The 26466-nt window shown below is 34.3% G+C and overlaps 1 protein-coding gene across 1 annotated transcript in view; it reads right to left on the reverse strand.

The window, feature by feature from the left end:
- Positions 1–252: 252 nt before the first annotated feature.
- Positions 253–26466, reverse strand: part of wgn (Tumor necrosis factor receptor superfamily member wengen) — a 54768-nt gene continuing 28554 nt past the window's right edge. Inside the window, exons 3-4 of the mRNA XM_081751002.1 lie at positions 7161–7277; positions 253–4294 (exon numbers count right to left, since the gene is read on the reverse strand). Of these exons, the coding sequence (XP_081607128.1) occupies positions 4161–4294; positions 7161–7277 (251 nt within the window). The 3' untranslated portion in view covers positions 253–4160. The remainder of the gene's footprint in view (positions 4295–7160; positions 7278–26466) is intronic.

A 26466-nucleotide genomic window follows, 5' to 3' on the forward strand; every position in this document is an offset into this window, starting at 1 on the left:
AGAAAGCAGTTTTAAAACTCTTGATTTAACTTGTATTTTTAAAATATTTTCTTATTAAAAGAAAAAGTCCCAGTTTACGATACTAAATTTCTCAATTTATCTTCTATTAAAATAGTATACACAAAGTTGGTTATGCCAACAAATGGAACTAATATCATACTGAAACATCGAAATTTCAAATGACCGTACATGAAGACATTCATTTAATGTATGTAAAGGTACGTCAAAGATAGAAATAATTATTAACTCTGATAGTACTAATTTGTATATTTCTAACTCTAAAAGACAACTACAGAAATACATGTACAGTATTAAAATACAGTAAACTGTTAATAATTAGCACCGGCTTTAAAATACCACATTTCAGAATATTTGAAAAAAAAAAGTACATCAGAATATGATTTAATACCATGAATTGAAAGTATACAAAGAAACAAACACATAATTTTTGTACCTTAGTATTTCCAGGTACTTTCAAATTGTAAGCACTATACTACAAGTGCTCCATTGTTTTTCGTTTGTTTTATTTGGTGATTAAGATCTATATTAGCTAATTTCCAATATAGTCTTCATTTGTTCTTTCCCTCTCTTCCACATTCGTAGTAACAATGGTTCCTTTTTGACTAGAAACACTGGAGTTTTATTTAAAAAATCATAATAAATGAACTAAACAAATATATATACTTTTTTATTCATACAGACAAAAAACATTTACATACACACAAATATATTGTTTTTTTCCTACAAAAATAAAGTGCAATAATATTTATTAACAAACAAGCGAGAATATTTAAAAGTAATGAGTGTGTTTGTGTATTATTATTATCTCAGTAAATTGCTTCTTATTCCTCACAAAATACCACTTTGAGAGAAATAGAAAAAAAATAATGTTATATATATATATATGGTAGGTTGTCAATAACTTGGTCCAAGTTATGAACTGTCAATTCAGTCAACTGCAAGAAGAACCATTACATTTGTCTAGGGACCACTAACAGTTAATCAAATTAATTATTAATCGGAAAGATTAAAGAAGTTGATATTAGTTGGAAAATTATCTTGTAATGGACAGTATTGTTAAATAGTAAACTGATTTAATTTTTGCATCACTAAGCTTTCCACTATGGTTGTTGCCAGAGTAGGAGTTTGAATACTTTTAAAAGACAGTAATGTGATCACAAACTTGCAAAGTTATATTGCTTAATATTGCTTAAATATTGCTTAAAGGTAGTATCATCGAATACTTAAAATATAAAAATGTTTGCAAATATTTTATATGTAATATGTTCTTAAAGAGGAATATGATAATTAATATGCACATCATGACGCCTTAACTCTTTTCTTATTGATAACAAATACAAGAAAGACACGAATGATGATCTTTAGCATAAAGATAAGAATTGTTATTAACTTGAAAAGAAAAAGTAAGTATTGATAATTTATAGTTTTATGGGTAAGAAAGTTTCTGTCCACCTAGTTTATTAACATGCTGTAGTTTTCCTTTCATCATCTTGTATAATGTAATAAAGGGTATAGACGAAGAGCCAATCCACTCCAAAAAAATATACATTCTGTTATAACTGTAATCCTCTCATGTAGTTGTTTTAACATATGAAGTCACTGCTGGGGAGAAACCAATATTGTACAAGTTATGAAATGAGAAACAAGTTTTTATTTCAAGTATTTCAATGTGTTTAGAAGTATTTCAATGTTATATGTATGAGATATGTAAATTTGAGTTCTTGAAACTTTGCTAGAATTGATTTTATTGTTTTTTCTTCTGTGCCCTTTCCATTTCTAATTTCAACCATTTATGCTCGAGATTATCTTTGGAAAGAATAAACATTAGAGTTTTGTATAATTAGTGCTTAAATATCAACATCATTTGAATATTGATATTAAAGATCCCATTCTTATACGTTTAAAGGAGTAATTAGTTTAATAGCTTTCGACAAATCTGTCAAAAAATTGTTATCGAACGTACCAAAAGACTGGGTTTCATTAGTAAAAATAAACTGTGTAATTTTAATACTTATTCTAATTTTTCAAGACATGAGCATTAAGACGATAAGACAGTATGATTATAAAACTATCTCTTGAATGACTTTCATATTTAACGAACTAAAGATATACAGCAACACCCACTGACAAATAATACAACTGCATCTTTTTTTTAGAACTTCGTCATACAGTTTTGTTGCTTCATGTTATTGAGGCTTATTCTCGTTTGAAAAAATATGATGTTACATAATGTGCGTAAGTTTATAATTAATATTTATATAAAGTTATTTTGCCAGACGAATACTACATTATAACAAGTTAACAGTTCTTATTAATAGTTATTTTTAAAAAAGAAATTAGTCTCAGATTGTCAAATTGTGGTATTTGCTGTTAAGATGAAATTATCTTCCTCTGCAAAACTTTTGTTGCTAAAATAGTGAATGGCAATTTCTGATTGATTTGCGTGCTTTCTGATAACTTCAATATATATATTCCCCAATTTTCTGTATTCAACCAAGTATTAGTAAATTCCACTTTCACATTTGAATAAGGAAAAATTTATAATTTTATTGTCCAGTTTAAAAATATCAAAACAAGAAGAAAGTAATTTAAAAATTAGATTTTCTCTCGCTAGAACTTGGTAAGTATTTCTAAATAGGCAAAGCAACATTCCACCCATTGAATATACAGTTGAGTTTGGGGTAATCACCTTATGTAAACATATTTTTGCACGTTTTTGGTCATAATAAAGCTACACATTTTAAAACTATGTTTCTGGTTTAAACTCATCTCAAGTGCGTTCATCAAATTGGATACCCGTTTTTCAATGTAGTATCTTCCTAATACAACACGCATTCTACAATCCGAATAATTGCTCATTATGGCTGCTAGCCTTTATATCGTTATTCTGAGGTGAGTTTGTTTTATTTTCTTGTACTTTGACTTGGGTTAAAATTAAATTCCTCACACATAATTTTTAATGGTGAACAACGCATTTCTCCTGTAGATGTCAAAATTTTGATGAGATATTCTCAAAATGCACTGAATTTATTAACATAAATAATACTTCAAATTACCTTTTAAAGTTAGAAATATGACACTATACTGATTTCCGATTAACGAAGGACACGACACAGAGTATTATGTTTATTGTACATATTGAATGTGCCTAAACTTCAGCTTACTGCAATTAAACAATAATTAAAAATGCTACAGTCGAAGAAGATATATTTAGTGTAAAATTTTAAAAAGCACGTGGAATTTTCTTACACAAAGCATGTTCTTTTTAAAACGATCTAATATGTATAACAGGATCAAAACATGCGATACATAATATACATATGAAAACAGAAATAAAATTTGCCCTTTGTAAGTCAGACCAAGTTACTTCATTTATAAAATTAATCTCACACAAATTTGCTGTGGACGATTGTGATATAGCTTGACAAATTAATTGTAATTCCATTCATTTCCTTTCATTCCAGGCAAGATGCTAACTTCATATACTGAACTGAAGTTTGCAACTACCTATGCTGGTCCTTTGCTATCTTAATTCACGGCAAACACACAGTACAAGAAATCAGGGTTACCACCAATAGATACAGAGACAAGCTTTGTCCTACCTTGAACTACATTAAAGACTGGATTTTGATAATATATAATTCATTTCAATTCTAAATTCAACTCAACATAGAATCAGAATATTGCTAAGAACAAAACAATTTATAATAGTATGTCACTCAAATGATCTAAAACATACCAAGATAGGTCGAAATTTCCTACCAGCGATGAAATATTTTGTATGACCGAATAATACATAACATTTTGTTGTTTTACTTTATAAAAAGAATTAGGACGTTTCTTATAGCTTATTTTTTTCGAGAATTTTCATTTGGTAACCCAGAAACATCAAATTACATACAACAAAACCACATACAAAAGACACAAAAATGTTCTTGATCCACGTTCTTTAGCTTTTAACACATTGTCCGTCTACTACCAAGAGATCCGTAAATCTTTGATGAGAATTATAAACGTGAGTGTCAAAACATTCAGCAACATATAACCTTTCCACTTTTGTATTTAACAACACTATTTACATGATGAACTCTGTTGATTAAAAAAAAAAAAAAAAAAAAAAGCTTTCTTTCTTTTATAGTTCATACTACTTGGTTTGCAGATTTATTCACATCAACAAAATCTTCCGTATCACCTCTTCGAATATTTGGTATTGGAGAACTTGGTGCTTCTTCGACATAAACATTTCTTGTAATGGAGTCTCCCTTTTTAAGATCTGAGAAAAGAAAGTCATTGTAAGAAATTTAAATAAATAAATAACTATTTTTAAAAAAATAAAAAAACAATAATTTTATAATATACAAGCACCTTCGAATTGTTAATATAGAATGACACAATCTTTGGATAATTATTGAAGCAACTTAATAGTAACATCGCAATATATTTAAATTCTGATAAATCACACAAATATACACAATCACACAAATATCAAAATAAACACAATTTGATATGTGAAATTTCTTTTTGTGGTTTCCATATCAAAATCTGTGACAAAATCATCTTTAATTTTCATTAACATCTTCTTATACCTTCCTCACATTCTTTGAAAATCTCACAAATAATATATTTGTTAAAAAAAAAAAAAAAGTATACAAATATAAAGAAACCTGTCTGTATTGTCCACCATCCCTTTCATTGCAAACTGGCCAACTTACATAAAATAAATTATTAATCATTTTTGAAACAAAAATTATTATATAGACCGTAATAAGCACTTTTGATGTAGGTAATAATTATTATCTCTGTATTACTTTCTATTTTGTTCATGGTAAAGTAAAATACATGGTAAAATTTATTTCTGGAATATAAAATATTCTATAGAAAATAAGCATATGTCTATTTTGTCATTCGCTCACTGTTTTATATGTAGTTTCAACACGCTCATTAGCTCCAAAACACTACGGCACTTAGTTTATTTCTTTTCTCTCCTTCACCTACGATGATAGATGAGATAAGGTAAAATGTCATTTTCAGAAAATACTCACACTCATGCTCTAAGCAATGAAATAACGAAAGAAAGCCATTGTGGATCTAGAAAATGGTTATTTACCAGCAAGCAACAAAGAAAGAGACTCGTTCTATTACATAAAATACTGTAGTTATCACACCAGGAACTCGATCAACCCTAATCCGTTCAAAAAATCCTGACCATTCACAGCTTACCACATTTACGTAAGTAAGAAATAGGAAATTTTAAATTTTTGTATTGTTCAAAAATAATTGACCTAATTCCATCTATGAAAAAAAAAAATGAATAAATATAAGTAATAAATAAATAAATAAATAAATAAAAATTTTCAAAGAAAGATAGGTGGCTAGGTTTAACTGAATATGATTGTAGGCTGTATCGTTTCAAAGATACGTATCAAATTAAGTTCCGGAATCCGAATCCCAAGCATCTTGTTCATGTATGTTTGAGGGTACGTTTTTACAACACTCGGAACCAGAAGCGTTCACACATACGCCTTTTTCTTCTGTTTGTTGTCAAAAGCTGTAGAGCAGGGCGGGGGGGGGGGGGGGGGCGTCGACCAAATGGTCGTGAGACATAGTCCCAGTGGTCTGTATCAATCTTTATAATTCTTTTATGATTTTCTTTAGTAGGCTATGAAAGGTAAATAGGCCGTCAGTGATTTCGGAAATGAAAAGCAATCCTCAAACATAAAAAAGGCTGGTTTAATTCGGTTGCTGTTATTTTTAAAGGGAAAAATTGACTTTGAACTGAACGGAATCCTGAAACGGATTAAGATTGTATCCCAAAGTAACACTGTAAATGTAAAATAAAGAGTAAGGGGAAAAAACTAGGAATGTCCATGTATGTGCTTTATCGGGTGCTTTGTCCTATCTGTAGGTGACTCTTGGTACTATTTGATTGTATACGCCATGTATGTGTGGAGTAGAAATGTCCATGTAAAAAGAGGCAAAAGATTTGACTAACCCTATACTTTTTTACACTGTTTTAAAATTAAAACGCCGTTTTCTCGAAAATGCAGTTTTGTGACATTCCTTCTTTTTTTCCCTTACCCTTCAAATGTAAAATTTACTTTTAAGATTTTTATTTTAAGTAACTCAAGAAGAAAAAATTCATAGTTAATCTACAGTTCAAGAAGAAAAATTAGAACTTTTATGCAGCTGCAAATTAAAGCAATAGTTTTAAGAAAAAATGTAGCAACTGTGGGAAAAAGAAAGAAAAATCTACAGATAAACTTTGACAAATGCAGGGAAATTTTCTAGAGAAAGTTTATAATTGTAGAAATAGTGTCACAGAGAAAAATAATAAGAATAGTACGTCAGACGCACAAAGAGAAAAATGACAATAATTGGAAAATTGATAACTACCAAGACATGATTGCACATTATAGAGACATATAGTATTTGCAAGTAACTGTGGACATTTTTTTTACTTACACAAAGACAGGAAATTACAAAATTATAAAGGGTATTAGACAAGCAGAGAGAAAATAAAGAAGTTTGAGACCCATTAATAACTGGAGGTATGATTTCATCTGTAAAAGAAAAAAAAAATAGAATTGAAGTGATAATTCTAGGGAAAACCGATGAGAGAGAGAGAAAAAAAAGGAAGAAGATATGGAATTTTAAAGAACATAATATGATTATGAAAAATATGACAACTATAGTTGCGTCGCTGTATAAACCGTCTTCCAACCACGTAGCACGACCGTGTAAAGCAGAAGACAGAGCGCTTGTCGTTGGCTGCTGATTTGATCTTCTTGAAAGGACTCGGCTGTTGTCACGTTGCGCCAATACGCAAAATCCGCACAGCTGGGGTGTGTGCTACATTGCAACAAGTATTAACTCCACGTGTTTCCAGGTCAGCGAGACTAAATAAGGGGTTGAGCCAGGCCAGGAATAGCAACGGCGGAAGTATAAAGAAACTCTGACAAACAGACAGGAAATGTTAAATTTAGAGATGAAGTAAACGACTACAGGGTAAAGTTGTTAACAGCTGGTGGGGGTAGGAGGAGGGAGTCAAGTAACAAGTAACTACAATGAAAATAGTAACTGCAAACGATACAGATATAATTTGATAATTTAAGTTAACTATAAATAAAACGACATTTTACCTAATAATTGTTTCATGTAAAGGCATTGGTTGGAACTGTAAAAACCAGGAAGTTCCCTCATATTGGCTTCATTATCTTCCGTAAATAAGGCGCTGTGAGCAGTTACCTCTTCCATATCTGCAAATAAATGAAAGCATATATAAATAAACCTATTTATAAAATAGTGATTTTAAATTTTAAGTAATAGAAAGAAATTTGAAAAGAACTAACGATAAGAAAAGAAGATATATATATAATTCTATCAGGCCTTGTTTTCATATTGTCCAACTAAACACAAAACACACTGAGCAAGGCTATATGATAAAACTATATAAAAAACACAATCACGTAACAATTTCAACATACTAACGGACTAACGGAGGAGTGGCAATGTGATGAAGACACAGCTAGTGTGTTGAAACTGTTACGTCATTATGTTTTTACATAGTTTTATCATATAGCCTTGATCAATGTGTTTTTGTGTTTAGTTTGATATAAAGGGTCTATAGGCTAAGTTGGACGTTGAACAAAAACAACTCCAATAGTTGTAATACCTATTTGTGCATAAAATGAGGTCAGATCAAAGAAAGACGATCATCGTAATAAAACTGCAAAAAGCCAGGGAAGTTGTGTTATCTCTTATGATGTTATCTATTGATGTTGATATTATTCAAAAATCAAATTTCAAACTACCACTTTAAAAAAATATTCTCAGTTAGCTTCTACTACAGAGTTCTTTACTTTGTCATTAATAGTTTGATTTGACATATCATTGCGTCTTTAGAGTGCATCAAACAAATTATATGTAAACTAGATAGCTTATGTGTAAAAACCGTCTATGCCTAAGTAGGTAATGCCCTCCAAAATGAAATGAAGGACCGACCATTTAATTTGTCTGTACTTTAGAAATGTTTGTTCCGGTAGAGTTGTTTCTTCTCTTGACAAATGATCAGCAATAGTCCTTACTAACTAACCCTATAACGATTAACAGTATGTTGATCCCTTCCTACGGGAATTAATCAAGGTCTTTAGCAAGCAATTTATTCCCTGTGTTGATTGAGAGCTTCCCATCATTGTATATATTAGGGACGGGCAAAACCGGTTTGTATAAAAAGCGGAAACCGGTTTCTAGAAAAAACGAAACCCGAAAAATCGACATTTCGATTTTATCCAAAGCCGGCTCGGTTTTTAACCGAAACCGGTTTCATTCTCTCCAAAAACCGGTTCGGTTTTCAACAAATAAAACTATTTCTGTGGAAACACATAAAACTATTTCTGTGGAAACTGATTCGGTTCCCGGAGAACAACGAAACACTATTCTGGTCAGAAATAGAACAAATTTTGAAAAAAAAACGGAACCGGTTTTGAAGAAGACCGAAACCGGATCCGGTGAAAAACCGAACCGGTTTTAGAGAAAACCGATAACCTGTTTCGGTGAAATCCGAATCGGTTTTGAAGAAAAACGGAACCGGCTTTGAAGAAAACCGAACCGGTTTTTGGAGAAAATCGAAACAGTTTTTTTGAAAATTTTCAAAAACCGGTTTAAAAACTGATTTTTGTGCCCACCACTAGTATATATACTATATGTTGTTAAGAATAATATTTGACAGCTTCTTTCTTCTAATTCAATATTTTTTCCTGATTTAAAGAAGAATATGTAGTGTACAAGACAAACAAATATATTGGAATTAATTAATTAAAAACAAATTTCACATGACTTACAAAACATTAAATGTACTTGAATCTCGAATAAATAAATAAATAAGGAAAGAAAGAAAGAAATATTGAAAAAAATAATGAAAATACAGCTATAAACTGGTAGCATTGACGACTTAATCAACCCAAAGTAATTTAATTTCCTGTGCTAGTAGTTCACAAACTTGTTCGAAGATGGCACTTGTGTTCCTGAATAGGAGACTAAACGGATCCACAAGAGAAAGTTCAAACCATCAAGTAAGGATCAAACTATGAGCTGGTAACATTAAAAACGCAATTGGTGACGCAGACTCGTGAAAGATATTTCACAATTCATTACCAGAAACATTGTTCTTCGAGAACTTGTATTATAGAGAAAAAATGGAATTTTCAAAGGCGGAAAGTGTATCAAGTAAGAAAAAAAATCTAGGATGTCTCTGTACAAGACGTTCCAGAAAAAAAAAATCACAGTTTTAGTAAATCTAAGTATCAGCAAAATAATTAAATATGCTAGTTTCGACAGAAAGCGAGTTCGCAATCTTTCAACTACACATTAAAGCTACTGGATTATTAGTACTTCCATCACATGCTGATTTATTGATGATTCAAATGTGTCAGGTCTTTCGTAAGCACTCTGGTAATATATTGAATAACATCAGCACAATGACAATGTATTTCCCAAATGAATTTAGAAATAACGAAACTCGCACATAATATGATATTACGAGAATATAGACCCCTAATACGTAAATTAATGTGCGCGAATGGATACATTTTAAAGTATACAGGTCTCATATTGTCATGGGCGTCTCTGGCGGGGTTACGAGGGGGCCGCGTCCCTCCAATATTTTGAAGTATATTACATATTTTATTATATTACATATTTTATTTTAATTTACTTTATTTACTAACGATAGAATAAGATATTAATAATAATAATAATAATAATAATAATAATAATAATAATAATAATAATAATAATAATAATAATAATAATCTCCTCTCTCCATGCGGTGGCTCAGTGGTAGAGCGTTCATCTTTCGTGCATGGAGTCCTTGGTTTGATCCCAGAGTGAATTTTGTGGGGACAAACATCGTGTGCGTGGGTTTCCTAGGGGTTCTCCCTTTCCTCCCACTTTATTAATTCCACCACTTCATCCATTTCTCATCATCACCGTCTCTTTTAGTCTAGCCGACATAAACGTGGGACGTAAAACTTTAAAAAAAATTCAAAGATTTCTCTCTCCGTGGCAGCATATTGAACTCTTGCTGACTAATAAGATCCGTATTTTGAATTTTCAAAAACTGGTTATGATAAGACCCTTTTGATTTCAATTTTGTGTGATAATGCATTTGATAAATGAAATGGATACTCTGTTTCAAAGGAACTGGGCAAGGTACTGAAACGCTTTTTTGCACAAGTTACTGAAACATGGCATAATAAATTTATATAGTGCAAACCTGTCCTGAAAGCGCAAAGCAAAATTTATTGCTTTATCAGTGAAAATTTATTATTTCCTTTCTGAAATTACAGACAGGAACTTTTTAAAAACATGACTATATAAATTTTTCACACATGTAGTTTCAATCACAGCGCCCATTATAGTTAGAAGGCGACAACTCGTATGATATCAATCTACGCTCTTCAACAATTATTCCGCACTGACCGTGACACGTTTGTAAATGACGTGGTCATGCTCATTGCCAACATCATTGTTACGTAATCAAAACCAATGTATTGCTTAGCTAGTGATCAAGGCTATTACATTTATTATATACACACAAGTGAACAGGAAATGCTGAAGGTCAAACCCAGATTTTATTTTTACTTCCATTAATACGATTTCTGGACAATTTAAGACGACTACATTAAATGTAACGGTTGTAGTAAAATCTTGGCAAAATTTTCATGTAGTTTTGTTCTAGTTTCAAGGAGAACTTCCCACAACGTAGGGAAATTCTAAAACAATACCTTTGTCCAACGAGAAACATAAAAACGAGTCTTAATTAATGATCTTTCACCCTTTATGGAACGAATAATGATAATTGGAATCACTGTTGAAAATTTTCCACGTTCTCTTGGCGGGCGATAATAAACCAGTGGCGGTTCATGCGGAAAGTCACATCGGTAAAAAAAAAAAAAGTGTTATCGCTACAACTTAAAGGAAGGCAGTTTAATTAATGGAACTCTATTAGTTTTGTTGTATAGCCTTCTAAAGCTGTATGAAGCTTTCTTCCATTAGCTTTTAGCAATATACATTTACCTATGTGACATCCCTTAAGAGCCGCCATTGCAACGAACGTTTAGCATTCTCGCTCTGTACACAGAATCTCGAGGCTAACAATCCTGACAGATTTTCTACACAAAGTGGGCGCTGGACAAACAGTATGTTCATGAATTTTCTCGGAGCAGGGGTGTCATTTCATATTTCGCTTGGGGGGAGGTGCAAGAGCACCAAGACTTTCACGTTTTGTATTAGTATGTTAGTAGACAATCGATTAAGGTATATGTATTCCTCAAACTCTTGGGGGGACAATTGCCCCTTCCTGCCCTCCCTAAATGACGCCCCTGTCTCGGAGTTCTCCCGTTTCCTCCCATTTTCTACATTTCACCATTTCGTTCATTATAAACACCGTCTGTTTTAGGCTCGGTGCACAATGGTCTTTCTTCAGTTTCACCAAGCAGGACTGGTGTTGACTTCATGCTAGAAAAATTCCCAGTATACTTAATACACTACGGTAAACAGATAACCGATGAGTGCCACATATTGCTGTAAAGAAGAAAAGAGTAAATGTTTTCTGCACGTTAGTTCTTCCAGAACGTCTGTCGTAATCTACATCTTTGTGTGCGTGTGTGTGGGGGGGGGGGGGGGCGTGTGCGTGTGTGTGTTGTTCTCTACTCGTTCTTCACAGCCAACTCTTTCCTAATCTAATTTATCGTACGACTTTTTTTTTCACATTCGTATTACATTTGGTACAGAAAACATTGTTAATTAGAAGACCAGTTCTTGTTTCTGATGAGTTTCTCAGCTGGACGAGTTTCTCGAAATATTTAAATACGGATTGCCTCTATGGCAGAAACAGCATCATAAACAACCCTCTGGGAAACCAAACTGTCTTCGTGGAAGTTTTCGATAAGACACTCTTATACTATAAACGGGACTTAAATTATAAGCACTACTCGTTTTCTTTCTCGAACTAGCTAGGTTTTTTTTTTTTTTTTTTTTTTTTTTTTTTTAAAGTGATTGAGAAGTTACCCTCTATCACCATCTACATTCAGAGGATGGGACTGACATCGTGAAGAGTGTCAAAGAGAATATTTACATTTCTACAATATTAAAAAAGAATTTCTAGTATATTTTTAGTATTTCCAGTATCGATACAAAATTTCCAGTATGTCAAGTATCAGTAAATAGCCTTAGGACCGTATCTTCAATATACAGATACATTGGGGATAGCTACCTCCCTTACAAAATTCTTTTCCATGCTTCATTATTATTTGGTTTCAGTGTAAAATGCTTTCTCAGCATTATCTGAAAATATGTTAAATAGTTAATAAAATTATCTTTTTTTTAAAAAAAAAAAAATTGCTATCATCGAAGTGAACCACGCCAATCCACTGCTCAATGAACGTTTCCCCAATTATTTTCCATAACCATCCAACTTAGGCAACTATTTTTAACGTTATTCAGCACTGCTTCTTGATTTCCTTACACTAGGCGCGCACCCATGAATTTTTCTTGGGGGGGTGTTCCAAAATTTGACGGGTCCCACAGTTACGTCTACGTAGTATTGAACCGGTGCTATTCTGCACCCGAAAAATAATAAGTATTGTCGCCTATACTCTCAGAAAAAAAAATATATAACTAAATTGTGTTTATTAGGGATGCGCACGAGACGAGTCGAGACAGGATTTTCCTGACAAAATTCGAGTCGAGACACGGCTCTTCCAATAGAAAAATATACATTTTTCGAGTCGAGACATCACTTTTACAACACATTTTCGAGATGAGACAACCACAAATCTTGTCTCGTGCGCATCCCTAGTGTTTATAAGAAAAGGAACGGTAGAGATGTAGCCTGTAGTGTAAGATCAAATCTTTAAACTACATCAATCATTTATCTGCTAAACAAGTATACTTTTATTAAGAAAACACACAAATATATAAGAATTGCCAAGTTTTGGGAGGGGTCCGGACCCAGCAGACCTCCTGCGTGCGTGTGACCCTGCGTTACACCACTTTGTATGAGGATGTTTTGCTAAGTTGCTTCTTTTCTCTTGCCATCCACTCAAGAACTGTTGTTGTCCATCGATAAATCGTTGCAATATGTTCGGTCTATTTCCGCTTCAATGCCTCTTTTTCCATAATATTCACTTATCAAATGATCCTTGTTTCATAAATAACTAGTGTTCAATTTATAGAAATATATGTTGAAAAATTAAATAAAAATATTACAAACCGCATTTCAGAAAATAGCACAATAGATTTATGCTACTTTGTGTAAGTTTCTAGTTAAAAAAAAAAAAAAAAGTTTTTATTTATTTATAAATTGATTTTTAAAGAGTAATTACATTTTCATAAGAAAAGCACTCAAATGCAAGAGTTTACATTATCAAGTTTGTTGACATCATCATTCTTCAGATAAGTGCAAGATGACATTGTGACAAAAGAGAAGAGTTGCATGTGATTGACCCAAATCTACCGATGAAGATACTACAGACTATTGAAACTATTTAATTTTTGACGCAAGAAAAAAAAAAAAAAAAAAGGTAGGTGGATAAAAAAAAAAGAAAGAGAGAGAGAGAGAGAGACAAAAATTATTATCAATACATATTGAAAATGTAGACTCTCAAAATGTGCAATCTTCGAAAACACATTTCAAATTTCAAACCTTTCTGTTACAAATCTCTCCGTAACATGACACGAAACTTTTTTTTTTTTTTTTAAAGTGCTTACAAACAGTTTTTAAAATATTCCGTCTTAGTAACTACAATTCTGTTCTAAGTAAGAGTGTAAAATCAGTCAAGTACAAAGGACTTACTAGGTGCTTGGAAAACATTTTAAAGACACTGAATTCTGTCATTTGCCAGTAAAATTAGCATATGAATACTACAACTATGCACTCAAGAGGGAAAATACGCACTTACATACACGTTCTTAAATATCAGGAACCAATCTTTACCGTTAAATTTACGAAGTACTGCAAATTAACCTTGAAAAAGTGGTTATTTGGAAACTACTATCTTCAAGAGATGAACTTAGAACTCCCAAAATTATGAGCTAAGTACTTATTCCATACTACAAGCACTTCTTAGAACACTTTGTCTTTGTATTTTGCGTTAGAGAACGACAGGGAAAAAAGACAGGGAAAAAAGAAAGAAATAAAACTCATTCTAAGAGTTAGTGTCAAGAAGACGCGAACCTCTCTATGCAAAGCGCAATTTATACTCGGAAGGTCTTTAGGTGTCGCCAATGGTACGCAATTATTGTTTATTATTCTACTCACGCCTTTATCCTAAGTGCTTGATAAAAACATCTTTATGTCCCTTTGCTCCACCCAAAATAAAACATAAAATGTTGCAAAGAAAGAAAAGAAAGCATAGCTTTAAATGCGTTGCAACATTATCATATCGTACAAAATGGATGTAATGTACAAAGGAAGATCTAGTTTGCCAAGAGTCTCATTTGAATTTTTTTGAATACCAAATGGAAGATAGAGAAGTTATTAGAATGTTAAGAAGACGCCTCATCTGCTTGCGAGACGCATGAAACAATGCTATCGGAATGATTTCTGAAGAGCATGTAAGGCCGGCTATACACTATAGGATAGATCCTGGGAAATCTCTTACGATTTGTCCTAGAGTCCTAGAGTCTAGAGATAACATGTCATTTCCTATTCCGACGGAGATGTTCAACGATGTTTACTTCTTTATTCTTTACGGGTATACAACCCCAAACAATAGGGTTAGTTCTGCATGTCGATGAAAGACACACACCAAGTTTAGTTATAAAATCAGTTTAGTTTTCGTGAAACAGTCGTATACACAGATGTACAGGTACACAAAGTTCAAGGTGGAATCCGAATCACCGTAATGAATTCAAATTTTTCATGACTCTCCCACCGAGTATCAAACCGGGAATCACGTGCCTAAAGGGCTGCGCGCTAGCCACTGAACAAGTGACGGCTAAAAATTTATATCTTGTGTATTCGTAATTTGCTTTATTCCTACTGCATCTTTAGAAGATACGAGTGAGCAGGCCCGAAACCAGGGGGATGACGCAGATCTGCTCCCTAATTTCCTCCCTCGCTCACAATTCTCAACGTCATTCGTAAACTTACATAACAGGCTTAAGGTTTCCTTCTGTACCGTACAATGTGGCAACGCAGCAATCACTATGCTGGAGATAGCCAATTTCCTGCTCGGCCTCACTTTAAAAATAATTATACACAATTTTAAGATTCTGATTGTGTACCACTGGTTGCTTATAACTATTGGTCTCCAATATTAAAATACAGAATCTTAATATTCCATCTCTAGTTACTGGAATGAATTTAATAAAAATAATTACTAGGGACATTATGAGATCACCTGTTGAAAAATGACTGCGACAGGTTCCAGTGAGAAACGAGAGGACGGGGCTTGCTACTGCGCATTCAAAATCACCCGCCAAGCCAGCTGCTCCTGAGTCTACGAGTGACGCACATACTGCTTTGTGAGTAATACAGAATTGAACTTTCTTTTTTATACACTCAATCTTCTTTCGCTTTAGTACATTTAAAAGCCATACAAAGATTTGTTTTTCTTTTTGTCTCTGTCAACTGAAATAGTTTCAAGTCATTCACCTCTAACGTCATTGACACCATCTCGCAAATGTCCTTTAATCTGTAAATGCATTATCACAGCAATACTGGAAGTCCTTGTAAGTAATTATTGAAAGCAACTTGTACTTACAGTACCTATGTTTCTATAAAAGCAAATGGTTGTCCACAGAAACATTTTTTATTCGCTTACAACATGAAATCTCTCGTGCACACTGGTAGTAGTACTACGTGAAAAAGCAACCAAAAAGCCTATTATTATTGCTGATTTTGTTTTTAAGCTAATGACAGTGCCCTCGGCGAAAGACACCGTTTATAACGGTTTCTTTGTTTTGAATTGCTTTCACGTGTTTCTCTGAATAAGCCCCTTTTACGTGTATATATACGATAAATAAACTAACTGCTCTACTGTACACTGACTCCAAAGTAGAGCTTTAACGAAAACAAAGTAGGCCATCCTCCAACCAAGTTAATTTCCTTACTTCTTATTTTCTATTTATAGAAAAACAGACATTTTCTCTTGGTTGAAAATACTCAGCACACAATGATATATGAAAGTTATTAGCAGTTATTAAAAACTATTATTTAGTCCTCTCTCAACATGTTTGCTTTCTTTCTTTTTTTTCTTTTTCTATATTTTGGATAAAAAAATCCAATATATTTCAACCAAAAATTTTCTTGTACGACTTATATCTGGAGAACTACATATAGTGTAACTAAACCCAAACTATCAGTTAACTTAGTATGATGTCCTTATTACATAAAAAGTACGAAAACTTGATTTTAGGGGCCGTTCAAAAACTTTGTGGTCCCTGATCCAAAAACTAATTATTGGCCAAGATCGCAATCTTTCGATGCTTTTTTTTTTTTTTTTTTTTTTTTTTTTTTTTTTTTTTTTTTTACAATTTTTAAAATTCTTGGGCAAGATAGCAATCTTTTGATCCATATTTCGGGACCATTCCTTCATTCCTAAAATTCTGTTTAACGACAAAATTAAAAGAATAGTCTTATAATTTCTTTGGAGAATGTTGTACTAGTTTACGAAACATATTAAAGTACAAATGCATTTTTGGTTATGCTGTTTAGAATAACAAGACGGATGATTTATGAAAGTAAATGAAAGAATCCGTAGAATGAATTAGTTTCTTAGCGCTATAGAAATTCGAGTGGCTTATGTGGGGAAAATACAGTGCAAGTAAATGTCTGTGTAACGGAGTAATAATTACTCAGTTCTTGCACACGTGTTATTCCTAATCCTTTCAATCTAATTTTTATTTATCATGTTCTTTCCAACCGTAGGGAATAGAAATAGTTATTCTTACCTTGTTCTACTGACTTAGTGGTCCGCCTAGATATACTAGATAAATGAACTAGAAACTGCCTTCAAGAAGGACAGAACAATCAGATAAAATAGCACATATTACAATTTTACTATCTCTAAGCATTTGATCTCGTTTTGTTCCCTTTCTTTTGTTGTTTTTCAGATGACCTAGATTAAAACCTAATCGGAATATCCACAAGATAACCAGGTTTAAATGGCAATCAGGAGAAGATGAAGCACCACCCAGTATCCACCCAGCACTTTCCTATTCTTTGTATCTGCTTTAGAATTAGTATTTAGATCAATGCCAAAGCAAAATTCATTTTCTTGGGAGCACCATAAAGTTTGCGACCATGATAACTTTTACAGAGGTCAATAATACTTAATATGAATTTTGATATGTCCTCTAAGAATAATGTTTGCCTATCAAGTTACTCTAGCACTGAACTATCAAAGGTTGAAGGTATTATATTCTATTCTAATTAATTCTAAGCACGTATTGAGAAAAAATTAAATTTTTCAGTCTAATGTCTCACGATTAGCTATTCCCTTTTAGGCAAGGGAGACAGTGATTAAAGCAAGTGAATGATGATGAAAGAATTGGTGGAATGAGAAAGTGGAAGGAAACCCACGGACACGATGTTCTTCACCCACCACAAACTTGGGATCGAACCAGGGAGCCTATGCACCAGAGGTAAGCGCTCTACCACTGAGCCACCGTAACACATGCGCTAGTCACTAGACCAGCAAGGAAGGCTGTGGACATATTTAGTTCGATATCTAATAAATGTGAAACGTTAATTAATAGCATTCGAGAAACGTTTTACATAACATTTCCAAAACTTTGCAATAAAAGACGGAAGAACTTTCTAAATTTTTAAATGTGAAAAGTCGTTGCTCCGAAAGGACCAGAATTATTCGTAAAGACAATTGGTTCTACCAACGACACTGGTTTAGACAAAATTTGCCTGTGGCCGGCTACATGATTAACTTAAATCTGTCGCTATGCTGTGATTTTCGTAATTCTATGCTGTATGTCCTCAATTGAACCCAATTGTATCTGAGTTCCTTACGGTCATATAATCAAGAGAGGTTATATGCAAGGTTACAATGGAAGTAAAGGCATTCACATTTGAAATGATGACTGCCTACGTGACGAAGCACGAAGACATGAAGGATTCCATGACACGGCTCATAACGAGAGGAAAGAAAATAATAATATTAAAAAAAAGAGGTCAAGGAATTCATTCCTATAAACTGTGAATATTCATTGCTTAACATTACGATATGTTCCAACACAAGGTAACGTAACATACTTTCTACAGGGAAGTTACAAAACCAAAGGTGTTTTTCAGGTGACAACAGTATACTATATTCACAAAGCAATCTCTACTTTTTATCACACCATTTTGTTTATCCTGTTTGCTGTTTCTTTATGTTTGATTTAGTTTTTATTTCAACGAATTTGCATTCATCTTGACCAATTTTTATTCATCTTTATGTAGAGAACTTATTTTCTTTACATTTTGCATGTGTACATAATATTTCAGATGACAATAAAGTATTTGATCCAGTGTTCGAAGTGGGAAAAAAGCAGAGACGGTATGTTTTATTTCAATTTTGACTCGACATACCGGCTACCTAAATGCTGAAATACAGTGAGGGTATGTTGCCCAAAAGGTTGAGTTTCCATTTACATAATGACTAAAAACTATTGGAGAGTTTCTCTGTAGTTATGGAAGGGAGGGACATGGAGAGACTATGATCTCTCTCCAATAACTCGCTGAAAAAATAAAATATATCCCCTTACTTTGCAACCAAGATTTTATATTAACGATTTCCTGCGGGGAAAACTGCCGGACCCCCCCCCCCCCCACGAGACTGAGAGGTATTCCAAACCTTAGGAAGATTCGTCTATGCACAAAGCACGACATTTATATGCATTAAGGCAAGACAACACACATGCATCAGAGAGAAAATTCAATATGGCACATCAAACTTAAATAGATGAACTTCTTTGAAGACACCTCATTTTTATAAACAAAAGGTACGAAAAAGATAACAAAAATGTCGGTGTTGTTAACTTAGAAATTATTTCTACATAAGAAATAAAACGTTCTTACGTGCAAGGCTATTCGTCAATTAATGTGTATAAAAATGGATTTATTAAAGATATTTGGTACCCACTTTCCAGTGACGGTATGTCTTGATCACTGAAAAACGAAGGGCGGTATCCCTTCATCACGGAAAAACCAGAGGCGGTATGGCATACCACCGCATACCGTCTCAGTTTGACCACTGATTTGATCAGTCGGGACCCCTGTTTCTAATGCGTTAATTATGTAGAAACTTTAGTTTCACTAGTATTGTCATGCAAATACTCTTTAACTCCAACACAAGATGTCACCAGCGTGGTTGCAGTGGCTCGGTGGTAGAGCACTTACCTCTTATCCGAGAAGTTCTTGGTTCGATCCCAGCTTGTGCGAAGTGGGCTTTAAGCACCTGTGCATGGGTTTTCTTGGGGTTCTCCCGTTCCTCTAAATTGCTTAATTTCACAATTTCGTTTTTTATCATTGTTACTATCCCCTTAGCCTCTATGTATAACCGTGAGACGTTAACTAAAAAAATCAGTGACAGCGCGTAGCGTAGTCGCTAACGCTACAGGCGGTTCCGGGTTCGATTCCCAGTAGGGACACTCATTCGAGAAAAGTGTAAAAACTTTTTCAGGCCCGCCATCCCGAGCGAGGTTTTCCTGGGTTTTCCTCATTCACAATAGGCAAATGCCGGGATGATACCTAACATATAGGTCCCAGGTCGCTTCCTTCCTTCCCTTTTCTCGGATAGTATGATAGACGAGGGACGTCATCCTTCATACGTGACAGACTATCACGGCCATATCCCTGTTAGGAGAGCCCAGAAACACGCGCAAAAGCAGAACGGTGTGAGGAGACACTCATTTTGAATCATGAATAAAACATACGACTATAACCCGTATTCTTAAAATAGACCTTACTCAACAAACATACGTAGTTCTTGAACTTTATTTCTGAATAATCGAATTTTATCTGAGCACTATTAGGAAGAACTTCTGAAATTAATTCAATTCGGTCACTATGCAAGTCGAATGGAAAAAACAAAACTATGGTACTTGTACCGATTATGGCCCGGGTCCCTAATATGGCCCACCCACCATATCTCTGCAGATTTACGTTGGGACTACTAGATGACAGTATAAACTGTGTCCTCATGACAAGCGTAAACATATTTGCGTATTTGAACCTAATATTTTTCCACATTTCAAGCAACTGTGTCAAATTTGCAATTATTATTATTATTATTATTATTTTATTATTATTATTATTATTATTATTATTATTATTATTATTATTATTATTATTATTATTATTATTATTATTTTGAAATACTTGCAATATCCCTTGCTGTAAAAGACAGGATTGTCAGTGATTATGGAATCTTTTCGGTTTAACGTCCCACGGTTATGCCCTTCAGGATAAGGGAGTCGATGAATAAGGCAAGTGAATGATGATGGAACAATTGGTAAAATGAGAATGTGGAAGGAAACGAGAGTACCCAAGAAACTCCACGGACCCGATGTTGTCCACCACAAACTTACTTCGCCGGGGATCGAACCAGGGATCAACACGCCAAAGGTAAGTACTCTACCACTGAGTCACCGTGCTCTCTTTGGAATCGATAGGTGCAAATGGGTTCTACTGGTTTTCGGTTCCGGAACCCAATTGTTTCGATAAAAATGATTGCGGGAACGGAAAGAAAGAGAATTTCTGATTTTAAAAAAATGCTTTAAGAAAACTGGTTCCGGGTTTCTGATCAAATCGGTTCTAGTTCCGAAACAGAATCGATTTTGTTTTCGGGAGAAGATTTTAATAGCTCCGTTACCGGAACCGTTCTTGAAATGGAAGCGAACTTAGAGAAAAGAAAATTAATATTGTAACAAAACCTACCTTTCGTTGCTGAGGTTCTCGTGAGTTATCACTTTACAATTGCTCAATAATTTTGCAGCTTGTAACAAGGGCGCCCATCAGGGGGGGCAAGGTGGAGCGCTCGCCCCCTAAGAGGAAATTTTACTTGGGAATATCGAAAACCCTATAGAATTTTTGCATTAGTTACAGCAAAATTTGAAACTATATTTCAAACGTTGCTTATACTTCCCCCCCCCTGGAAACCACAACACGGGCGTCTTGACTTGTAATGCTTTTAAGCTAACGACGATGATGAAACCGTTTTAAAAATCAATTAAACGTGACTTTGTTTTTCGGTTCCGTGAACAGAACTAATTCCAAAATGTATATATTTCGATTCTGTGAACAGAATCGATATCGGATATTTTGATTCTCGTATTCCAGAGGAAGTCCGAATTGTGGTTGTCTGTTCCGAGAAGAGAAGCGATATGTCCAAATGTAGCAGTTCTCTTCCCGGAGCATGTTGAATTAAAACATCCGGAACCGGAACTCGAACATTTTAGGTTTCGTTACCATTAAGAACTGTGGCAAAAAGACAAGTGAGATGTTAAGATATGGTTCCAAATCCACTATCTGAGGGAATTATTTTAATTCGCCGTGGTGTCAAGACTTACTAATAGCTCTACTACTTGTAGTAAAATGAGTAAAAGGCATTTGATCTAACGTGGCTACAAGAGCGGATATAAAACCATGCTTTTTATATACAGTTAATTCAGCAACGGAAGCTTTCTAGCGGTTAGACCAGGACTTCCAGGAAAATACATTAAGCACCAACTAAAAGAGTCGTCACGAGGGAAGCCGACGGCAAATCTTTGCCGGCCACTCACTCGCAAACTTTTTAAAGAGTTGCCAACTCACATATTTCATCATGACTACTTCACATTCTGGACGTGATCCGTGAAGGTCAATTATTCAAATCCGAGAATTTGTAAATAATTTATAAAACGAAGAAAAAAGTGTTTATCATTTGCTTTCCTCCTTCAACATGAAAACGCTCAAGAATCTTTGCAATAGTTTGACTGAAGGAAAGTAGACGAGGGATCAATGCAAGACTTTTATTTAAAACAAAATATTGACTTGTTGCTTGAATTATTTTTACTTGAATGACAGAATATTATGTAGCATAACTTATATAATTACACAGATAGGTCATGTGTCAAATAAAATGCACTTTGCTACATATAATGCATCCTTGAAGTAAAAGAAATAAATAAATACAAAATAAAGGTCGTCTCCCTTTCAGGTTAGGACATGAAGGCCGAAGGGTTGGGCGTGAAGGTAAAGGCTTTATATTTTCTTGACTTCAGCACTTATCGAGATGATCCTTATCACCAGGTTCTGGCCCTTTTGCTTCCCCACGTTGTCCCATGTACTCATTTTAAAATGCGGAGCCGCGGTGGCTCAGTAGTAGAGCGTTCATCTCTGGTGCTTGGGGTCCCGGGTTCGATCCCAGTCCCAGCCAAGTAAACTTTGTGGTGGACAAACACCGTGTGCGTGGGTTTCCTCGGTGTTCCCCCGTTTCCTCCCACTTTCTTCATTCCACCATTTCATTCATTACTCATTATCACCGTCTCCTTTAGCCTAACCGGCATAAGTGTGGGACATAAAACTTAAAGATGTCATTTCATTTCAAAATGCTGGGTGAATCTCACATGTCAGAGTTGCAAACGAGAACAATGTCTTCTCTTCGCCGGTGATCGAACACGGGCTGTCCAGTTCTCAAGTAGACTTTACCGTCTGCACAATCACGGCTCTACTAAAATGCATGCATCCTTAGATTGTTCAATTAATTGTCATTTGATAGCGAAATATTCTAAGAGCTTATGAGTGAAAGATATTTTCGGTCCTGTTAAATGATGATCATACGAATATACGTTCGTACTTCATTTATACTATTACACTTTGTATGTTGTATAGACGCTATATTCAATGTATAGCAGCCTACATGATCAAATTTAATCACGTCAGGGGCGCACCTACGGGGGTTCACCGGGTCCGCACCCCCTAAAACTTCGTAACTCAACATACTTATCGTCTTTTCAGATGCATAATACGAGTAAATACTTGTTTAATACAACCTAGACGTAGTGGCTCGTAGTATTGGACTTCCCTCCACAAAAATTTCTGGGTGCACGGTTGAATCATGTATTTGTTTCTTTTAAGATACATCATTCTGACTCTTAATAATGAGAAAATTTTGCTGAAGGTCAAAAACTGTAATATTCTCAAAAACCACTGTAACGATTTTATTTTTATTTCATAAATCAATATTTTATTAACAACCTCAAACCCGATATAAGTAATTTCTCTGGGGAAAATCAAAAAGGGGTAGTTCACTGTATGGGTGAATTTTTTCCCGAAGGATTTTCTCAAAAGCGACTCAGATGATTTTTTTTTCATATTTCATAAATAAATATTTCACTAATAACCTGAGAATACGGCATAATTCATTTGTTCTTTAAAAATAATCCTTGATCCTTGGAGGTGGATTTTTTTCGGATGAATTTCTCAAAAATCACTCAGTCCCTCTTCACCTGACAATACGGTGTAACTCATTCTGTAAAAATCTATAATGTGTAGTTTATCCTGGGATGTTTTCTTTTTCTTTTTCTTTCTTTCTTTCGTTTTGATGATTTCGAAATCAACTCAGGCGATTTTGTCCATATTTCATAAGTAAATATTTCAATCATATTCCAATAATGTTACGTAAATCACTTCCATGAGAATATTAAATGTGAATTTTAGTGACAGCTTTCTGAAATATGACTTATGCGAATTTACTGATACTTTATAAACAAATACTTCATCAAAAGTTTTAACATAAGTCATTTCTAATGGGAAAATCTACAAGAGATAGTTTACTTTTGGAAGTGAGCTCTTTTAGGGTGATGTTTTCCGAAAACACGCAAGTTTGTTCATATTACACACGAAAATATGTAATTAATAACTGCAGCACAACATGATTTAGTTTAAGGAATTGGCGCAAGAAAGTTTAGTGCGGTGGCTCGTACTTTTATTTGGATTTCCTTCCTACTCTCAAGAATAAAGATAATTTACCGAAGGGTGTAAATAAATTTTTAAAATGTGATTTTCTCGAAAGCAGCTCAACGATTTTGTTCATTTTTCAGTAATTAATTCATTTCATTAACACCTCTAGACAGGGGCGGATCCAGGACCGACTTCTGGGAGGGCGGTGGGTTGTCATACTACTACTTTTAAGAGCTCCAAACTTTGGAATGGATTTTATTTATATATGTAAAATAAGAAGGTTTCCTCTTCTGGGAGGGGGCGATCGCCCCGGTCGCCCCCCTGGATCCGCCCCTGCCTCTAGAACATAGAATAAGCTAAACCTCTGGCAAAAATCCAGAAAGTAGTTTACTTTTGAATGTGAGTTCTTCTCAGACGATTTTCACAATAACGACTCAGGTAATTTTGCTTTACATGTAAATAAATATTCTCTTGATAAACCTCAATATGATTTATTTTTCGCTTTTTTTCCCCAAATCACAAGGAATAGTTTGCTTGTGGAGCAGATATATTTTAATACAAAATATTCTGAAAATGCCTATTACAATTGTGTTCGTATTTCGTAAATAAATGATTCCGTAATAACTACAGCAATATATGATTAAATTTAAGAAGTGAGAGCCCGTACCCTTTACTGAAAATATAGTAACCCTACATAAAGGTCGACTGGTCATGTCGGACTTCATTAAAACGCTGACAGAACATCTCAGCTGATGCACAAGAGTTAGTTTTATTGCCTGTGTGAATATGTTCGAAAAATTGATCGCTTTCGTAGCGCAGAAGTAGTAGTAGTGTAGAGTAGATTCAAAGTAAAGATTTCCTTGGTTCTCGATTAATTTGTACAGTTTTTCATCTTTTCTAGTTTCTCCAAATGCCATGCTATAGTCGATCAACCCTTAGTTTCTCTGCGACCTCTCGTCCTCGTGTCGTTTCCCGCAGATCTGGTTCGGGGATAGCTTCAATTCATAGTCTACAACAACCGAACGATGTTAGTGATCTTTCTTATCCACCAAGCGTGTCAGCATGACAGAATTTTCGGAACCTACCTTCTATTGTATATTCCCTCACATTGCCTTAATTTAACGCTCACTTTCACTAATTTTCGAATTGTTTGAACTTCTCTGTAACCAAATTTACCGATAAATAAGCTGAAGTAGATATTTTGAAAATGAAAATAGATATGTTTTCAATGGCGTATATCTGCAAAGTGCTAAACATGGGACTTCGATATTAAAAAGGTATAAAGCCATATGTTTTATAGCCACTAGTATGTGTCAAAGTAAAAGTACCAAATTCTTATATTATTTTTGCGCAATCCACTAAAATAGGACACGGGAATATCCTTCAGTTCATCTGAATATTATCTATACGTTTGAAAGTCTCCAGAAAAATGGTCGCTTCATTTTACCCCGCGTGAGTTATGCTGGATGTAGTCATGGGTCGCCATTGGTCCTATTACTAAATTAATCTACCAAGATAATTGTTTGTACTATTTCCAAAAATCATGTATAGACTATACATTTGCAGGACGAGACTGAAAACACCCAGAGAAAACACCCGGACACGATATTGTCCACCACAAACTTACTTTGTTAGGGATCGCAGCAGAGGAGAGCACTCTACCACTGAGCTACCGTGACCCCTGTAGAATTTTAAGTTGAATTCGTTATGCACAGGATCTGTTGAGATTCTTTTCTTCTTTTCACTTCGGGAGACCTCTTTGCTCAGCCATTCAAAGTAGGCATATAATCAGAATACGCCCTTCTCTTTCCTTCTCTAAGAAAAACGAAATTTCCACTTCCTTTATTATTATGGAGAAACGTACTTGTACCTTTTTAACACGTGCACCACACTTCCGGTTCCGTTCGGCAAAAAGCTTTCAAAGAACACAGAGATTATCTTTGATTCGGTGGATATCCAGCGATCAACGGGTGCATTTGGGAACATAACAGTAAATGTCTTTTGTTATTCATTATTTAGACCTACTCTCATATGAGAAGAGTTAATAATGATGAATTTAAAACTAAACAAAATTTTATTATACGTGCTACGGACCTTCGGTTGAAATTGATTTTCATTTAGAATCCAATCCGATTTATACGATGTAATCGCATTTTTTAAAAAGAGGCTTCTTGATTTATGAATACATTAAATCAGTACATCTTACAAGTATACGGTACTTTTAAGGTGGTGTCCCGTCTCACCCCAGAGCTAAGATAAATTAAAATTATGACCATATATCAGGGGCGTCCGAAGAAAATTTTCTAGAGTGATGATCTCCATGGTTGCTATATTACGTCTGGTATTTCTGGTATTTAATATGCATGGTTTGCTATATTACGTGTACATTTTCGTGAGCCAAGAGGGCCGGGATCCCCTGCCCCCTTCAGGCTACCATGCCATATATCATTCTTGCGTAGGGCATGCCTGTTAGCTCGTACTTTGTTATTCAAATACGACTC

The sequence above is a fragment of the Thermobia domestica genome, chromosome 3, assembly GCF_964235325.1.
Source record: "Thermobia domestica chromosome 3, izTheDome1.hap1.1, whole genome shotgun sequence".
Classification (NCBI taxonomy): Eukaryota; Metazoa; Arthropoda; class Insecta; order Zygentoma; family Lepismatidae; genus Thermobia; species Thermobia domestica.